Here is an 18,481-nt window from a genome sequence, read left to right as displayed (position 1 = left end):
TCTTTCCCCGATCTCAGCATTTCCTTTTTGTTTTACCGAGGATAGTACAAAGTACGTTGTCTCAAACCCTCGTCCTTTATCTGGGTTTGGGGCCAGCATGCCATGCTTATAGCATTGTGGAGTTTGAGTTTTCCTATCTGTTTCGTGCTTTTCTAGGCGGTCGCTTACCTTCTACCTTGCCTTTGAGTAAACACTTGAGAATTCTTCTGCAATCCATACGCTCTACATGATCTGCCCACTGAAGCTTGATATAGATTGATATAGATGGTTCGTCGTATAATAAGTACAACTTATTGTTCGATCTAAAGTCGGCCTAAAATTCTCCAGAGGACTGGACGTGCAAAAACATTGATTCTTTGCTCTTAAATCACCAATTACATCTGTCACAAGACCAGCCGAATTATAGTTCTATATGTTGCGCATTTTGTTTTCCTTTGTACATTTATATTTTTTTGAATTGTCAATAAGAGGTTAAATTTTTTGTTTCCGAACAAGATCCCCTTGCTTATTTCTCTTACTTTGTGAGGGTTGCGCCTGGAAGCATAAAGCTGTCAATTTGCTTGTTTACTGTGGTGTTTTATCTGATTGGCGTCTTTCTTTGTATGCTTGTTTAGTTTGAAATCAATGAAAATTTGATGAATATCGGCTTTATATTCTCTCTATTGAGAATATCTGGTCAATCATTGTCTTTTGATTTTGAAATCCTCCTTGGGATTCATCAACTATATTATTTTTAACAAAACATTGTAACAACAACGTTGTTCTCTATAGTTCTCACATAGTTTCAGTATAGTTTCGTCAGCCTAAATAGTGGTTAGGATTCCATGAAGCATGGCCACCATCTCTTCTTATGTCCCTTAAGGTACGACCGCATCTGCGCTTTACGGCGCGGCCCTACATTCAGCGCAATTTCACTAGTTTAGCTGTCAACTTCAAACAACTGTTTGTTTTGACATTTTAACTGTCGGATACAAACTAAAATTGATAAAATCATAACAGTTCATTGACTTTACTACATGGAAATAACACGCGACGTTGCAAAGTATTCTCTGCCAGGCAACTCGGTGTTAAACTGAACCTGCCAGACGAAAAGGCGAAGGCAGTCCTCAGTACCAATCGTAGGAACACAATACTGTAAAAATCCTGGTTCTCAACTGCTAGGCCGTTTCATCGGTTATTAGATACCTGGGGGTAACCTCAAATGTCTAGTTGACCGTAAAGGGGCACTTGGATTATGTCTGAGAGAATCCGACAAAAGCTAGTTCATCTCTAGCAAGGCTGATGCTATAATAGTCGCAGGGATAGTGAAATTCTGGGCGGAAACCTTGGACAGCACAGTGAGGTTGGTATATCAGCCAATTGCGCTGAGAATGCAGTACTTATATGACAGCATCGGATGAGGCTATGAAGAAATGTGTGTCATTGATCCATTTGGATCTTTTAGCGAATGAGGCTCACTGCCGCCACTAGAGATGAAGGGGGAATTCATCCGAGGTAAATGCGGACTGTTGAAAAGCCAGCAAGAACGAGTTGCACAGGAAATGCAACAACGACGGGATAATTCCGGAACATTGATCCCGTCTGTTGAGAGGTAGGTTAATATATGATACGGAAATTTGAATTACCATCTGACGCAATTCCTTACGGGACGCAGTGGTTACAGAGAGAATTTGCATCGCTTAGAATTGGACGGGTTTCCCGCTGCACCCGAATTCGATCGAAATGGGTTTTATTATAGATGTATACATTCAATATATCCGTTTTGGTGAAAGTCCCCAGGTATTACCTATTGCAGTCCTACCAGAGCAATCTGCAGGATTTCTGATATTGTTCCTAGATATGGTGCTTCCAGTTTAACTTTGTGTCGAAATGTACTCCTAAATACTTGACTGTGCCAGCTGGATTTCCACCCTGCTGCTAAGGTGGGAAGCGTATAGTTGCCACACCTGACGTTCCTAGTGAACGTAACTAGTCCAGTTTTCCTAGCGTCCACCGTGAGTCCATTGTGGAGGCACTAAATGTGGATTTTATTCAGAGTTGCATTCGAGCGGTCACATACTGTGTCCGCAAACTTGCCGGTAATTATTACGGCTAGATCGTCCGCAAATGCTCGCGCGAAGAAGCCAGAAGCCATAACAGAGGAGAGAACCGCTCCCTGTGGGCAACACCTAAGACATCCTCCCTCAATAGACTATTGGCCGACCAATATATAAATTTTTCTCCACCCTAGCATGTGAAGGATTCAACCGATTAAGAGTGGATCGATTCCATTCAATCTTGCCGCATCACAAATTGTCGTGAATGAGGCATAATTGAAGGCGACTTCGATATCCTAAATGCGCCTAAGGCATATTTTTTTTCGGACACAGCCTTTTCAATTTTTGCCGTGCGTTAATGAAGTGCTGTCTTCGTGGATTTGCCTTTCTGCTAGGCGTGTAGCCTATAATGAAGTGGCCACTTCGGAATGTGTTTACCCCTTATGAACCGATCTACTAGTCTTTCTAGTCCTTTAAGTAGAAAGGAAGTTAGACAGGTCGGTCGGAAGATTTTACATCCGTGTAGGTTGGTTTCTCTAGTCTGGGAATAAATATCACCTTCACATCATGCTTTTCTTCAGAGCTTTCTGTGCCTCTTTATACCAATTTCAGCCAGCGGCTGAATCACACTTCAGAGCACGTTTGAGGAACATCCTTGTCGTTCTCCTCTGTTTTACCAAATCCGAGTTCCACCATGGTGTTTTACCCTTCTTTGGCGCCCTGAGTGGACAGCTTTCTCAGAAAACTTCTCTCACGCTAGTTGTGGTCATCTGGGTTGTCTTCTCAATTCCAGCAATGGATTTGATGCAGATCCCACGGATCGTCACTCGGGCGCTCAGTTCTATTTTATATGTCGCTCAATTTGTCTGCGGATTCCGCAATTGAGTGGTTGGAGGTGGATCGATGCCCATTAGGAAATCAGTGCGTTTTGTGATCTGAGAGGGTGATATCGTTTAATACTCTCCATTCTCTGACCAGAGCCGTAATGTCAGTGGAAACCACAGTGATGTCGATGACCTCTCGCCTGACCACGTTGAAGAAAGTGTGTTTATTATCCAAATTAAGGATCTACAGATCGGTTCCTACCAGATATTCTTGTTCTTGTATGGGGTATATAAATGTCTTGCAGCTATTGATCCGACAACTGATAAGTGCAGCCGCGCGAGGGTTCCGCGTCCCCTTCAATGGTTTTGGGAGCCGACACTTGTAACGTGACGGTCGTGAGCCCGTAGTAGAACCGGTAGGCCAATTGTTCCCGAACCCTCTTAGCATCGGGTTCCGGAACGCCGATAGTAAGGAAAGTTCCCGGCCTATCGGTTCTCTCTCCTGTTTTGGTGCCTAGCAGGATCCCGCTGGAGGTGTTGTGGTTATTCTGGACACCGAGTTGTTCCAGAAGCTCAGCACCATTATACTCTTCTTCTGGGAGCCAGAGGAAACACTTTTTGAATGATGGCAGCTCAAAGACCCTTTTCAGGGCACCTATGGGGAAGACCCAGCACGCTGATTGGAGTCCGGGGTCAAAAGTGCTTACAAAAAGGACTTGCTTCGGCTCGTCTGTTAATGATCGGTACCAATTAGGTTGGTTTCCGCTTGAGTTAGTGGAGAATGTAAGTCTAGACTCAGGTTCTCTATCAATGAGCTTAGGTTTGCCTCTTCACACGGGGTTAGATCGGCACGATCTAGGTTTAATTTTAGTTTTATAATAGGTTTCTGTTTTTTGGTTTCTCATATTTGTCTGCCATGTCCTCCGCATTATCGGGTAGAATAAGTCGATCTCGGTAGAGCCCCTTTTTGCCGAGACAAGGCTAGTTGAAACTGGGGTCGCCTGGTACCCAGAGTTCACCGTTTACGGCCACATCTTATCCCCATTCAGCCTTCGACAGCCCACGGCTTGGGATTTTAATTACCCCTTGGCTTCAAGTGTCGCCTCTCGTTTCCTAGAAGATCTTCCTTATTGAGCTCCCCCACCACGACAAGGTAGGTAATCGTCGAGGTTAGAATATCGAAGTTACTCAAGTCTTTTAGTTCCAAATAACTGTAAGCTTATTTTTGAAAATAATTCTTATAGCGTCCTTCCAGACTTTGACACCCAGTGTTCTAACTTCTTCAATGACAATAAAGATCTGTGACGGTAGAGGTTCCTAGTAATGCAAGAGGCTGGCTCTGGCTTCACAAGGAAACCCTATATATCCCGCAAACCCTTATAATAGTAATTGTTAGTGCGGCAATCCAATTGGATCAGGGCCATGAGGCGTGTTTGATCACTTCATTCAAGACCGTAATGGTACACTACAGGATTATGGTACACTGTATTAGATAATGTGTCCAGCATTGTGTTCGCCCGTCATTATTAGCCTGATTTAATCCAAGTACTCATTCACAGCTGCGTCGATTGTTAGTCGACATCCAGTCACCATACAAACAACTCTCCCACCATTGAGATTTGAACCACGACCTTTCGCTTTGACAGCCTAGTACTCTAACCACTCAGTCATCCGGACATCAAATGCAAATCTTTGGTTTAGAGTAATGGAAATGACCCATTTTTGAAGAGGACGGTGACTGGTGACCAAAAATGGAAGGTTCTGCTGTGTCCTTCGTGGGATTTATTCAGTTAAGCATAAACTACATTGGCATCGGGTCCATTACTACCCCACTCAAGACTAATTTTACTGGGAAACATTCAGCAGGACAAGCAAATGACTAACCGAATTCCAGTTCCCGGGAAAACAGGTCAACAAGCTGAAACTTAATAACTCGTCCATTGTACTGTCGTCGATGGTGAAAAAATAACTCGATAAGTTCCCGATACTTCCATTCAACTGTGGTATTTTGTCATTTATAACTAGCAAATATTATCTCCCATCAGGCATCCGCTAATGGCTAGTTGATTCCTATTTTCGGGGAATTCCTCCAAGCCTTCATGTCAAACACAGGCGCATAGTATCGATTGATCATTAAACAGCGTCGGTATCAAAGAAAGGTGGGCATGACTAGCCGAAACGAGTCTAGATTATGTGCAAGTGAGCAGCTACACGCCCAAACCTCCTTTCGACAAGTCGTCATGGGATAAGCGTTACATTAGTATTCTATTAACAGCATTTCAGCTATTATTGATGCACTTATATGCTCACCGTCCGCAACCGCATCATGACACTGTGGCACTTCGCTGTAATTGAATCTTTAGATAGTTCAAAATACATTGACTAGTTGGATGAAATCACTAAAGTTAAAGTTGAAAAGATTGTTGTGAAATTGTGAGACTTCTGACAGACCTTCCTTTATAACCGGAATTATATTAGTGTTACATTCATCAGGAATGAATTTGAATAATCGTTAAAAGAGCAAAGCAAAGGAACGTAACGACTTTTTTGCGGCATATAACATCCAACTAAGTCATATCACCAAAAACCTGTTAAGGATTAGTTCAAAAATCTCTGCTAAACACTTTATTTTATTCACACTCACCAACTGTTCCACCAAGGCATGTATAACTACTACAAAGAGACGGTGGAACAGAATTAATTTGTAATTAATGCGTTGGATACTGTATGGCCTAAACTATTGTCGTGGCAATGAAAGTAGGTCAATACTCACTGATAGAATTGTTGCTGCTTGACTGGATCCAACTCACGTCGCGACCATTATTTTTCCCTCGTAAGTCGTTACCTTAAAGTGGCTGGTACTCTATTTATTTATGTAAATTTCCCAAGTGTAATACATAAACAGACACATCCTTTTTATGTAGCATTAGATTAATTTTTGTTCAAGTTGGACGCCCTTTACGAGAACTATCTGAGTGATTAATTAGGATACATAATATAATGCACCAGGAATGTTCCATCACTCACCTGCTGCCAAGTTTTTAATTTATTTCCAATTTGCTGGTGGATATTATCGTTGCTGTGCATATTAGATGCCTTATTGGAATTAATCGATTTTTGAAAACCGACAAATTCCTTAGAAGGTGCCACATTGTTGCTTTTCGGTCAATAGAATTGTGGTTTGATCATTGCAACTTACGTTGTTGAAATACGTGCAATTAGCACACAATGTCTATAGTTTGTTAGGTTTAAGATTAAGTGGCATTAGAAATTACAGTAGATTGCTTGGAAATTTTTTGCCTTTCGCGTTTTTAGTAAAACCATATTGGGGAATCTTAATTGAGCAACAATTTGTGATGAAACTATGCAACACATCTTTCTGAATTGTTGGGACGCCATTAAAGCAAAATAGTGGTAACAGGATTCTACTGGTAATTGAATATCTTATGAATCATCATCATCAACAGTGCAACAATCGGTATCCAGTGTGGGCCTGCCTTAATAGGGAACTCCAGACAGCCCGTACAAAATTCATCACACAAATCGGTCTATCAACGCGGTCTTTCCCTGTATTGCTTGCTGCATTCCTTGCAATGTAAGTTTCGATTATTTTAAAACCTTGGTGGGACATAACCCGTCAACCACACATTCGCGGTTAGCTGAAATACGCTTCAGCTCCTCCAGGACTACCCGAGGCGCCCGCACTATTTCTCCATTGTTCTGCGCCGAGTCCCCTTGGGGCCACCCACTCGTCGGCCATCTTGGGAGAGTGAATTCCACTGGAAGCAATGCAAAGTCGGTCCTCCCCAATGTGTGACCTATCCACTACCGATCACCTTGTGTACGGGATTCAGACCTGTGCGCCGACCTAGTTCTTCGTTTTATGGTATCAGGCCAGCGTCTCTGATTATACATCGCACACAGGTGTTGACGGAGACTTAGAGGCTTCGAGTGACACTAGTGACCTCTTTTCATGTTCTACTGCTATATAGCAATACAGAAAGAACTTTAGCACGGAACAATCCCAGCTTAGATTTTAGATAAGGTAGTGAAAGCGGATCTAGTGCTGCTAATCCGTCGGATAACGTCCAGTTCAGTGCAATCGTCAGCAGAAACCAGATGCTTCTTGGATATACAAATTGGCCAACGCCTTCAATGCTCTACCTATTGAGGTAGATAGACTGTGATGATCCGTCAGATTGAGACACTTGGTTTTGTTGGCGCTTATCTCTAGTTCCGCTCTATTTGATCTTTTTCCAAATCTAGAGAATAAACAGATGTCAGTAGCATAGTAGTAGCAAGATGTCTGAGGCAAGATGTCATCGTCCATTAAACCCCTCCACGTCCTCCGGATAAGGCATCATGAAAAACGTTACTGATAACATAAGCATAGCAGTGAACTCTCCAATCCAGTGGCGGACGCAAGCAAACCTAAGCGACCATCCCGTTTGAGTCCGACATCAGCGGCTTTCTTGTTAGTCACATACAGGAAACAACTCCTAAATCTACTAATAATAATAATCGTTGGCACAACAATCCATATTGGATCAGGGCCTTGAAGTGTGTTAGAGCACTTCATTCAAGACCGTAACGGTACACTACAGTAGACTGTAGGAGACAATGTGGTCAGCATTGCGCTCGCCCGAGATTATTACCCTGATTTGACTCAGGTACTCATTCACAGCTGAGTCGACTGGTATCCGACGTCAAATTACGATACAAATCCCTCTACCACCAGCGAGATTTGAACCGCGACCTTCCGTACGACAGCCTTGTGCTCTAACCACTCAGCTATCCGGACAATCTAAATCTACTGCAGATCGCAAATTGGTCAATGTGATTGGTTGTACGGTGTTGATCAGATGAAACGCAATTGACTTTATGGGAAGCTCTGTGTTCGTACAGTGTGCTATCAATGACGAAGCGGTGGATGTTGCAGAAATCCACAAACTTGCCACCATTATTTGTACGATCGCCAAGACCCCACTTCCCCACCATTGGGCCGTGCAAGGTGTTGTCAGAGCCCATCTTGCCATTCAGATCACCCAACACCATTACAATGTCATCCTCAGACAGCCTCTCCTGAACTAATTCTACTTAAATAGTTGCACCTCTTATCACAATGTAAATTGGTTTCCTGAAGTATGGTATAATTCAGATGTCTTATTCGAGAAGGGGGAGAAGAAAAGGGGGTGATTTCTCATGAACCCAGAGTTTTCTCGGTGGCCTGGAATAGGGACTTTAACAACGTCCAGATTTTCTTTCTACGAGGCGTCCGTTTAATGCAAAAGTTTTGGGGATAAAGGACACGTTGCCAGGAATTGCGACTCTGTCACGATCTATGAGATGTCTAGGAAGGGAGGGTTTATATGAAAGTCACATTGCTGCTAGCGTCAAACATCCATAACAGAATTAGATGTTAAATAGAAGGGAAAATAGGATTAGCATTTTCAGGTCAGTTCCGAAGTGAACCCTACAGGAATCTTTTCAATAATATGTGAATCTTGGATTAAACTGGTAGGTCGCGTCCGGTGGCCAAAACATGTCGGAGTATAATGATCGGCGTTGTGTTAGTATGGTGGGAAATATATACCTGTTACGTTTCTCATAGCCTTATTTTGACGGAATTTGAAAACATGATTCGATAGTGGGTAACTTTCCGATGCTGATGAGCACCAAAAACTCAAGAAAGCTCAACTCTTTGTTAGGTTTTGCGCAATTGAACGTTGTGCTGGCCATCGATGGTGACTGTATTGAAAACGCGGATCTGGTTCAGCTGTGGAACTTATATTCGTTAGTACGTGAGCGAAGAAGAGAACCATAGATAGGGCAGGAAAGAACAAGTCTATAAAAAAGCTGTCATGCATTTATTGAAGCGCTACTAGTTTGGTGTATGAAAGCCAATCGGGCTAGTCAAACGCACGTGTGAGGTATTCCACGAACTAAATTTTATTCCTAAACTATAACGGGTACAAAGCGAATTCAACACCTGTCGACGTGTTTGATGAGGTACATTAGCTTCGCTAAAAGCTGAATTATTAGAATATAGCGATTAAGTATGTTAGATTCCATACGATGAACTGAACTCCTGGATAATGTTGTACACTTCTGGTTTGGGGAGGATTCCCCATCTCGTATGACCAACGTGTCATACGATGGATTTCATGGGAAGAGCTGGAATTTTACAAATGTATTAATATTAATCTTCCTTAAATTTGGCAATAAAATGCCAATCTGAAAACATATGCGTATTTCTTGTGGTTTCAATTGGAATTCCCATAACCCACTACTACATTAATTCCTTTGTGTATCCACCCCCAAATTTAACGGGTCAAATTCAACGCTATTAGAATTTCAGGTAATCCTGTTTCGGCTGTTGTATGGCTACTAGAAGTTTAGGGAATGCAAGACCTTCTGGCGTTTGGTGCTTCTAACTTTTCCATTTGACAATGACATTTGGTCAGAATATGTTAGTTTTCTTTAACATGAAAACTGTAGTGGCAATTGTTAGATATCGATTAGGAATCGAGCGATCACGCCCAAATATCAAGAAAGTAAAACAGAGACAGCTTTCCGATAAATTCCCGATTGCTCAATTGTTAACACAATGTTTTCATATACAATTTATGTATAATACATATGTATATGCCTATGTCGCATACTTGACTGGAGACGTTATGATTAGTTAATTTATTAGTGCCCGTCGACGAATATTAATAAACATAAAGTGCTTAACATACTAGAGATACTAGTAAGTAATTTACATAATTGGCTTTGGTGAAATTTCTGAAATTAGATTTTTATTATGGAACACTCAAATTATATGCCTGATGATTACAACATCACTGCACTAGAGCAGGCATTAATTTATGTAAATAAAATATGTCTCTCTAATTAAAACTAGGAGAATTAAAAAATTATAATATATTAAAGCTAATAATTTTGCCTTATATTGCGAGTTTATTCATTGAATGATTTCAACTTACAATTCTATTCTAAAGATTGTAGAACTCAAGTGTTTGTATGCCGGTATACCTTAACTTATTGATTGTAGTTCACCTAGTGTTAGCATTAGGTGATGCAAGCCTCTTACCCCTCGTTTTTAGAGGGTTTCTGGCGGTTTTCCGATCGGTCCTCTTCTGGTCTGAATCACAAACTTCTTGATTACTTTCAGTTTTTTTAATGTCAATTTTAACAATTTTCTATATACAATTTACAATTCTTATCTAGTTTGTAGTAATTTTAGTAATTCGATCGATAAATCCTCAAAACCTATTTATTTATGGGAAATATCAATAGGCTGGATAGTTGTAGTCAACTGCCGTTCTTTACCATACAATTAATCTACACTTTTCGTAATATGGATAGACTATTTTCTAATTCCGTATACATATTTATGAACATATGTGGTACCCGTTGCATCTTGATTGCACTGACAAAACGATTACAGTCTATTGTGATAGACCTTTACATCAATAGTATGTTGAATCAGTTTTAGTAGCTTATCCATACCACTGCTCTTTAAAATTCAGACTTTTGATAAAGGGAATGCAATCACCTCACCATCTACTCAACATCTTTCGAAATCATAATTGCATTCCATTTATTTAAAAAGATATTTTATGGTTACACGCTCCTTCAATTGTCATTCATTTAATTAAACAATATTTGTTTTTCATGCCATGTAAACCAGGTGTGAACAATTCTGTCATTTGCTCAAGGTATCAGTGCATCTAAATAACAAATATGGAAGGCGATGTCTCTCAATTCCGCAAAGATAAGACGAAGAATGTTATCTAACTATAAAGCCAAGTAGAAAGCATATTTTCTGGCGATTAAGAAATATTCATAGACTCGAATGTACGTTGACTATATTAAGGTTTTGTGTAGAAAGAAACTATTGATGATACGTCTGTCTGTTGTATATTTGTTTGTTTATTTTATTATTATAGGCCATTTATTCGTAAATGGTTGAACCTATTGATGAGTACTTATTTGAATAATATCATAGAAATGATCCCATGTAAAATTTAAAGGGCATTTCGGTATTATCTCAGATGATTAACTTTATCTATTTTCCATTCTGGTATATCTGTATAACAGTTAATATTAACAATTAATTCCAGTCAATTAAGAGATTATAGTCTTCGATTTTGACTATCCTAGTATAAACCTAAAGAAAATCAAATCTAGTTAATAAAAGTTGTCAATTTCATTTTGGGATTTCAATCTTCGTACATAAAGTATTGTATAGACTATAAAACTGGATAGTTTTATAGAAACAGAACAGAAGAGCAGAAGTGTAGTTGAATAATTGATCATAAACACAACTACATCTATGAGAAATCCATCTCCAATTGCAATTAGTAGTTGATAGTTGCGAAGAGTAACTACTTTATTCTAATTGTTGTAGTTGTAGTTGAAGTTGCGGCCACTATAGTTGAATAGAGTAATATCGATCAGACAACTAGCAGTAACTGTCTAGTTATAACAGCAGTAGTTGTTATAGTTGGAGGGGTACAATTGCAATCACTTTTCCTTCAATCACCGTGCAGATGCGGGAATATTTGACAAGGTTGTTTCCAAAAAGCGATACATCCTCCTTGGATAATATTTTAGGAAGTGTGATCCTCATTTTGTAATTGAATTACTTGCAATGGGATGTAGTAAATTTTTAAAAGAAGAATTTTCTAATAATTTGCTAGAAATAAGAAAAGAAGCAATTCGTGAACATTGGACAATAATTAGTATTATTCATGGGTCTTTTCGATTTTACATTGATTGTAAATAAGTATGAAGTACTCTGTAATGAACTTATGGGAAATAGGAAGGCCAGGCGATCATCCTAGTTGGACGAGAACGACTTAGAGGGAAGAGCTATCCCAAAACCTAAAAAGTTGGCGAAAGTAGCTGTGAAACCGATTTAATGTGAAACGCACCCAATCTTCCGTATACAGATTTGAAGCCGATAACATTTGATTTAAAGCCCCTTTCCACAATGAAAGAAACTCCACACTTACGTTTCCCTGATAACTTTGCACTCTCAAAGTTTGTATACGATATTGCAAGATAACGGACATGGGTTATCTTGCGATCATTCCAATTCGTTTTCTGGACTGCTAGAACCCTGAGATTTTACTTGCTGGCCTGTTCGAGGACATTCCAAGATCTAAGAGCATGGCCGTTAACTTATTTTACCGGTCGTTTCTGTGGTGTTGATCGTGTCTGCTCATCCTGTCTCTATACATGTTGGTTGGTTCTCGTGATGGATGGTGGGTTATAGCCCATCGTTCCGGATCGCCAATCTGGAGAACTGGGTGACTTGCTTTAGACCCTTTTGATGACGTAGTGTAATCATGTAGGATGTAATATGGTGGAGTTATCCCAACTAAGCTGGACGTCTACCTGTACTTTATTCCTACTTTCCTCGACCACGAGTTTTACTGACAATAGTAATACATAGTTTGCCCCAAACCCTCCTCTTTCACTTTGGCTTAGGATAAGCATATTGTTCACATAATATGACGGAGTTCCATCAAAAGCACACCTATCCGCAGATAGCAGCGATTTCGCCACCCTATATTGCATCGCGAATTAGCTTGCAAATTTTCATAAGCCTGAGCGATTAAAGAGGCATAAGGAGCACTTCACCATGGTTCTGATCGTATAACATCCCGTGAAACTTCGCCTCTTGTAAAATCATTCACAACCACCGCAACTTGCAGATGCGGACCGCTCCTCAAAACAGAGATGGAATTACCTTTACTATCGAACGCCCGCAAACCGAGTAAGGTCGCCGGCCAAGATGGTCTCCCTGCCGAACTTTTTCATATAGTCTTTGCGGAGCTTATACTTCCACCTATTCGTAAATCCTGGGAGTCTGAGATATTTCCCAATCAGTGGAGATGGAGATGTGTCTCCTGCTGCTGTAAAGATATTAACTGAAATCATTCTGGAACTCATCAATACTTCGAAACCTTGCTGGCTCCTCTAACACTGACCATATTAACATCCTTTGGGCACTGTGGAGTGTTTAGATCAGCATTCCATTTGTTCTTCCTCGATTTCAAAAAACTTTGGACAGCGTGAACTGGGGAGTGTATTTGAAATGCTCTAGGTAGTTTTCCTGAGCAACATATGACAATGCAAAATGCTACATGTTGCATCGAGGTTACATCTGAGAAGGACTATAAAATCAAAAGTGGAATTCAGCTGGGTTGCATCTTGTCACCAATACGTTTCTTTCCCATTATTGGTGGTGTTCTTTACGCTGCATTGGTTGCAGCATGTGGAGAGAATCAATGGACTATGCAATCTACTTACTTTTTTTCCAAGTCCTTGGCGAAATGGCTCTGTATTTGGAGGAGAAGGCAAACAGAGTCGAAGTTATCAGTCTGATTGGTCATTGTCCTCTTCCTATTTGCATTAATAAGCAGAATATAGTGTGCATGGAAGAAATGTGTATGTCTAGGCAGCGTTCTTTCTGTCGACGATTGCAACGAACTTAATATCGTTCGACACATTAGCAGTGCTAAATCTGCTTGCGCTATTTACTGGAAAATCTCGAAGTTCTACTATGTTAACACCATCATGAAATTGAGACTGTTGCAAGTCAGTGTTCTCCTTATGCTATTATATGGTAGTAGTACATGGGAAGTGACCGCCACTATTACTCGGAAGCTCCAAGCTTTCATCAATACATGTCTGCGTCACGTTGTGAACGGGTCAGATGCTCGCGGACGTGTTGATAGAAACACGAATGTGGCAGTGAATAGGTCATACATTAAGAAAGGACGACAAATCCACCGCGGGTTAGTGATTCCAATGGAACCAACCATCCTAAGATGCCGACAAGTGGGTCGCTCTAGAACTATATAGAGGGAATTGCAGAACATTGCTAGGAATCGACAGCGATGGCACGGGGATGCGATTAACGCGCTATGGCTCACAAAGGAGTTTATGAATATTATTCTATTAACAAATGTAAATATATAGCCCTTGTTCATCAAATTAACTTTTTCCTCAAATTCAGTTTTTTTAGATTTTTCTATCGAGGTGAGATATAAAAAAACTACTGTCTTTGCATTCTCTAGTATTTTAAAACGACATTTTGTGGAGCCAACCCTTTTTCTATTTGGTATGCTTTAATAGAAGCGGTTAATCATATCCTTGATGTCGTCGTTATCTTCCCAGATATCGACAATTTTTGCATTGAACACGTCTCTATTGAGATTAGAATAGGAGTAAACTTTCGATTTTAATAAGCTCTAAACACTTTCTTTGGTGTTAAGACCAGGGGAATTGCCAAGGAAAAATCGGGATATCCCAAGCATTTGACAAATTTCATCATGCATATATACAGAGTAGAAAATCCGCAGTGCTTCAGGTAATTAGGGAGTGAAGATGTCGGCAGTAACCGTCTGGTACTAGCGGGCGTCCATTGTTCCTTCCACGAAATATACGGGTCCGGATCCATCGGCAGACATAAGTGACCACAGTATTGTTGCTGGTGGATTGTTTATCGTTGCCGCAACGCAACCTCCATTGTACCGCTCTGATGATCCCTTTTTATATACACTGTAGTCTATCCTTAACTGCTTGCATCTTACATTCGTCACTAAATGCTACCTAAATGAAACAAAAAAAAAGCTTTTTTTCTTAAATATGCAAATCAAATGATAATGACAGTTTTGCATTCTTTAACGGTATAATGCCGATCGTCCCTTGGAAACTCCAGGCTGGCTTTCTTCGTCTTGGCTTTTCCGGTCTTAAATTTCCTTCGTAACGCTTTCTCCTTAATGTTACTTTCGAAATGTATATTCCCTTTTCTTGAAGTTCTGATGCAATGTCCTTAAAGTAGGAAAACCTAGCTCACAAGCCTATTCAATGATTCTACGATTAATTCGACGAGTCCTTCTTCTTTTAGTGCGACAACTTACCCGTTTTTTGCGGACTTGTCCTTCATTATTGATGTCCATCCTGCTGGGTCTTCTCACTGTTTGATGAGAAACTTTTTTCCTTCTTGCGATATCTCGAAAGCAAAACTTGTTGGTCCTTAATAAAGCTAGCACCGTTCTCTTTTTTTCAGGACACCTTGCCATCCTGAAGTCGTACTGAGTTACAGAAAAAATTTCACTTTTGCAAATTGAACACTTTTGTCTTTTTTTGCTCGTTCCTTTTGTACGTATGAGGACCCCCTCCCCTTAATCTCAGCGTAAAAAGTAGTAACTCAGTGTATATCTGGGCGTTAAGTGTTCACACCTTTCCATCGAATTTCAAGTCAATCGGCATAGGCGTTTCTGAGAAAACAGCGTGTGACAGACAGACAGAAAGGCAGACATTGATCCGATTGTAATAAAGCTTTGTTTTGCAAACAAAACCTTAAACAAGTCGGGAAACCGGAAGCTAGACGTGTCAGGTACGAAAGGTTTTGTGCATTTCTTTTATAAAGAGATTTGAGTGTGTATTTGTCCCATTAGCATGTAGCCCGTAAAATATGCATATATTATGTGAAAATATTCACTTTCAAGTGATATTGACATTCATAGTCTTGAATTTGCAGAGGAGCGACAGTTTTGACCTAGTATAACTTTGTTAGTAATAGTGCGATTTTCACCAAATTTGGTAGGATCATGCTCTATGCTGGAATCTACATTGCTGCAAAATTTTGGGATTTTAAGGGGGTTTTCCTTTCAATTACTAAAAATTATAGTAATGTACTAATATTAACTTTATTTGAACAGGTATCGGTATGTAGGGTATTTCGGAGCCTAGATACCATATACTGTCACCCCCTGATTTTTTTCCGATTTTTCGGTTGGGTAGTTTCTGAGAATGGGTTTATTAAAGAAATGATCATTTTCAGCCCCCCGCACTCCATACCTTTTCAACAGACGTCAAAAATAAGACCGGCTTCGAAAAGTACTAACCGAGATCTTTTTGATACCCCACATGACTATATTTGATGAAAAAAAAATGTACGCCCCCCCCCCCCCTTTTGCATGTATGGGGACCCCCTTTAAATTCGACGTAAAAGGATGTAACTCACTATATGCGTGAGCGTTCACAGTTTTCACCTTTTTTCCAAATTTGGTGCGAATCGCTACAACCGTCTCCAAGAAAAATGCGTGTGACGGACAGACGGACAGACAGACAGTAAACCGATTTTAATAAGGTTTTGTGTTTACACAAAACCTTAAAAATGAGTGGTCTTAATTCAATGAGCAGGGGCTGTACAACTATTACTTTTTGAAAATGGGGTTCTTTTCGACATTGATTCAAAATGGGAGAGTATGTCTAAGTATAACACATTTCCCTTTGGGATGCTGTCATTTAGAATCTATGCCTTGAAGCCTAAGCCATTCAAAATTAAATTAATATCAATTCTTCCCTTGCCTGAATAGTCCTAATTTTTTTCTTTGAAACTCCTTCTCGTAGTTTACAGCGATATATTTAAATCCAGGGTAAATTCGCACCAAATAATGATTTACCTCATATTTACCTGACTATCGATTTCTTATCATTTCCACAATATTATAATGTGGAAAGATAATAAGATAAACTAACACGATTCCAAATAGCTTAACAATACATTTAATTTTCCCAATAATTTTGACGCATTATTTCGCGATTAAATACTTCATTTGCAATGAATTGATTAGTTCTGTTCCAGAGTCCAATGTTCAGTGCACATGCAACCTTTTCTAGTTTCCCTTTATCTCTTCCGTAGATATTGCTTTTCCTTTTTTTCTATCACACTTCAATCCTTCCTACTTTAACCAGTTCCAACTTGGACTCAAATTTTTCTTAACTGTTGCAAGGCTGCCGTGGTTCATTCACTGTGCGTTTTTATACGTTTTGTGACATCCCCTTATCGTCCATCCTCTATGTATAATACGCTATATTTCTCGCTCCCAAGGAAATTAAAATATAATTCTGTGATATAATCATATTCTGCATCTGTCTATGCTTATCAGAATGATCATTTTAATTACTACTAATATGTTTTTGAGTAAATTGCTCCAATTTATTAACAAAGCATGAATGAACTCCGAAGTTTCATTATGTTATGATAGCTGTTCATGCTGTGCAGCTCAACATTCAAGGAACGCCTTGGTGATAAAAAGATTCATGTTTGCTAGGATAAGGTTCATCTCCCTCCATTTTAACATTGAACAGATATTCATAATAAATTAATAAACTCAAATGATTCCTTAGAGGTTTTTACCACTGCATTAAAATTACTTCAAATAATGATATCTCTTTTATTAATTTTAGAGAAATGCGACTTGTCTTAAACACAAATGAGAACTTCGATTCAATAGGCGTAACATTTCAGGTGAGTCAGACAATAAAGTATCTTATCGCAGTATTTATTGCGTTTATTCACACAATCTCATGTTCCTTATTGCGTAGACGATAATAACGCGGATTTTTTAACTTTTGTATTTCCAGCAGTCTGTTAAAGTAGACTCGCTACCGACCTGGGGCTCGATTGATAATACGTTTAAATCACAACTCACTGATTATTCATCGATCTTCGACGGTCCTCGTCATCGGATTAATCCGTTCCCGTTATCGAAAGAAATCAACAATCGGTTTATCATTTGGTAACTATATCGATTAGTGCATTATCTTAATTTTCAATGCAGATAGTACTGCTGTATTTTGCAGTATTAAATGAAGTATAGTGACAATCATAAGTAAAGAGATGGAAATTATGAATCAATGGAAATTGTTTACACTAGTAAATTTTGTAAGGATTTTGTGAATTGCGATAAAGGAAATTAAATTTTTAAATTCATTATTTACCAATGAAAATACATAGTTGCAATCGTCTTGCTGTCTTCTCTTTGTTGAAAAAAATTAATCACATATGAATAATTTCAGTGCTAAAAGTTCTACTTCATAATGAATATTTAAAATTTGCCGACCACGATTTTTTTGTGCTCACTCTATACTTAAAACATGAAAAAATCAACATTAGATTACGAATATTCTTAGCAATATAGCAGAAGGCGAGCAAAATGAAAATAAAGCAAAAATCGATAATCACAATTGATAACGTGTAAGTATATTTACCGCAGGGACGGTGATATAACGCTATTGCAAGTTGATGCCATTACGAATACAACAAATGAAACGTTGACAGAACGGAATTTTATATCGGATGGTATATTTGGACGTGCCGGTTCACGACTGAAAGAGGAAATTTCAAGCGACATACGAGGTAATTATATTCACGAATTTGGTTATGTTTAATTATCAAATGCATCTTACAATTCTCATCTATTCGGTCTATTGTAGAATGCAGAACAGGTGAAGTACGCGTAACGAAGGGTTATGATTTACCAGCCGAATTTATTTTGCATACTGTAGGACCTAGATTTAGTGAGAGATATAAAACAGCTGCCGAAAACACATTATATTCCTGCTATAGGTATGTTATTTTATTTAACCCTAAAAACACAATATAACTAATTGAAAATAAGTACTACTCAGTGGTTGAGGCTACTATCTACTTGCGTCCTCAAAGCATATTCACTATCTGGACAAAACCCGCCTGTACTTGTTGCCTTCGGTGGTTATTTTGTTATCAGATTCCAATTACAAAAGTACCTT

At 39.3% G+C, this 18,481-nt stretch overlaps 1 protein-coding gene across 5 annotated transcripts in view; it reads left to right on the top strand.

The window, feature by feature from the left end:
- The window catches only part of LOC119648353 (protein GDAP2 homolog), a 152,509-nt gene that overhangs the window by 43,362 nt on the left and 90,666 nt on the right, over positions 1 to 18,481 (top strand). For 3 of the 5 annotated variants that reach the window (XM_038050064.1, XM_038050072.1, XM_038050082.1), the window contains exons 2-5: positions 17,138 to 17,198; positions 17,315 to 17,469; positions 17,947 to 18,089; positions 18,167 to 18,299. In XM_038050064.1, the coding sequence (XP_037905992.1) occupies positions 17,142 to 17,198; positions 17,315 to 17,469; positions 17,947 to 18,089; positions 18,167 to 18,299 (488 nt within the window). In that variant the 5' untranslated portion in view covers positions 17,138 to 17,141. The remainder of the gene's footprint in view (positions 1 to 17,137; positions 17,199 to 17,314; positions 17,470 to 17,946; positions 18,090 to 18,166; positions 18,300 to 18,481) is intronic. The other 2 variants (XM_038050091.1, XM_038050099.1) reach the window with 1 other exon arrangement.

Source organism: Hermetia illucens, chromosome 1 (genome assembly GCF_905115235.1).
Source record: "Hermetia illucens chromosome 1, iHerIll2.2.curated.20191125, whole genome shotgun sequence".
NCBI lineage: Eukaryota > Metazoa > Arthropoda > Insecta > Diptera > Stratiomyidae > Hermetia > Hermetia illucens.
The sequence above is the reverse complement of the archived record's forward strand: the minus strand, read 5'-3'. Positions and strand labels throughout refer to the sequence as shown.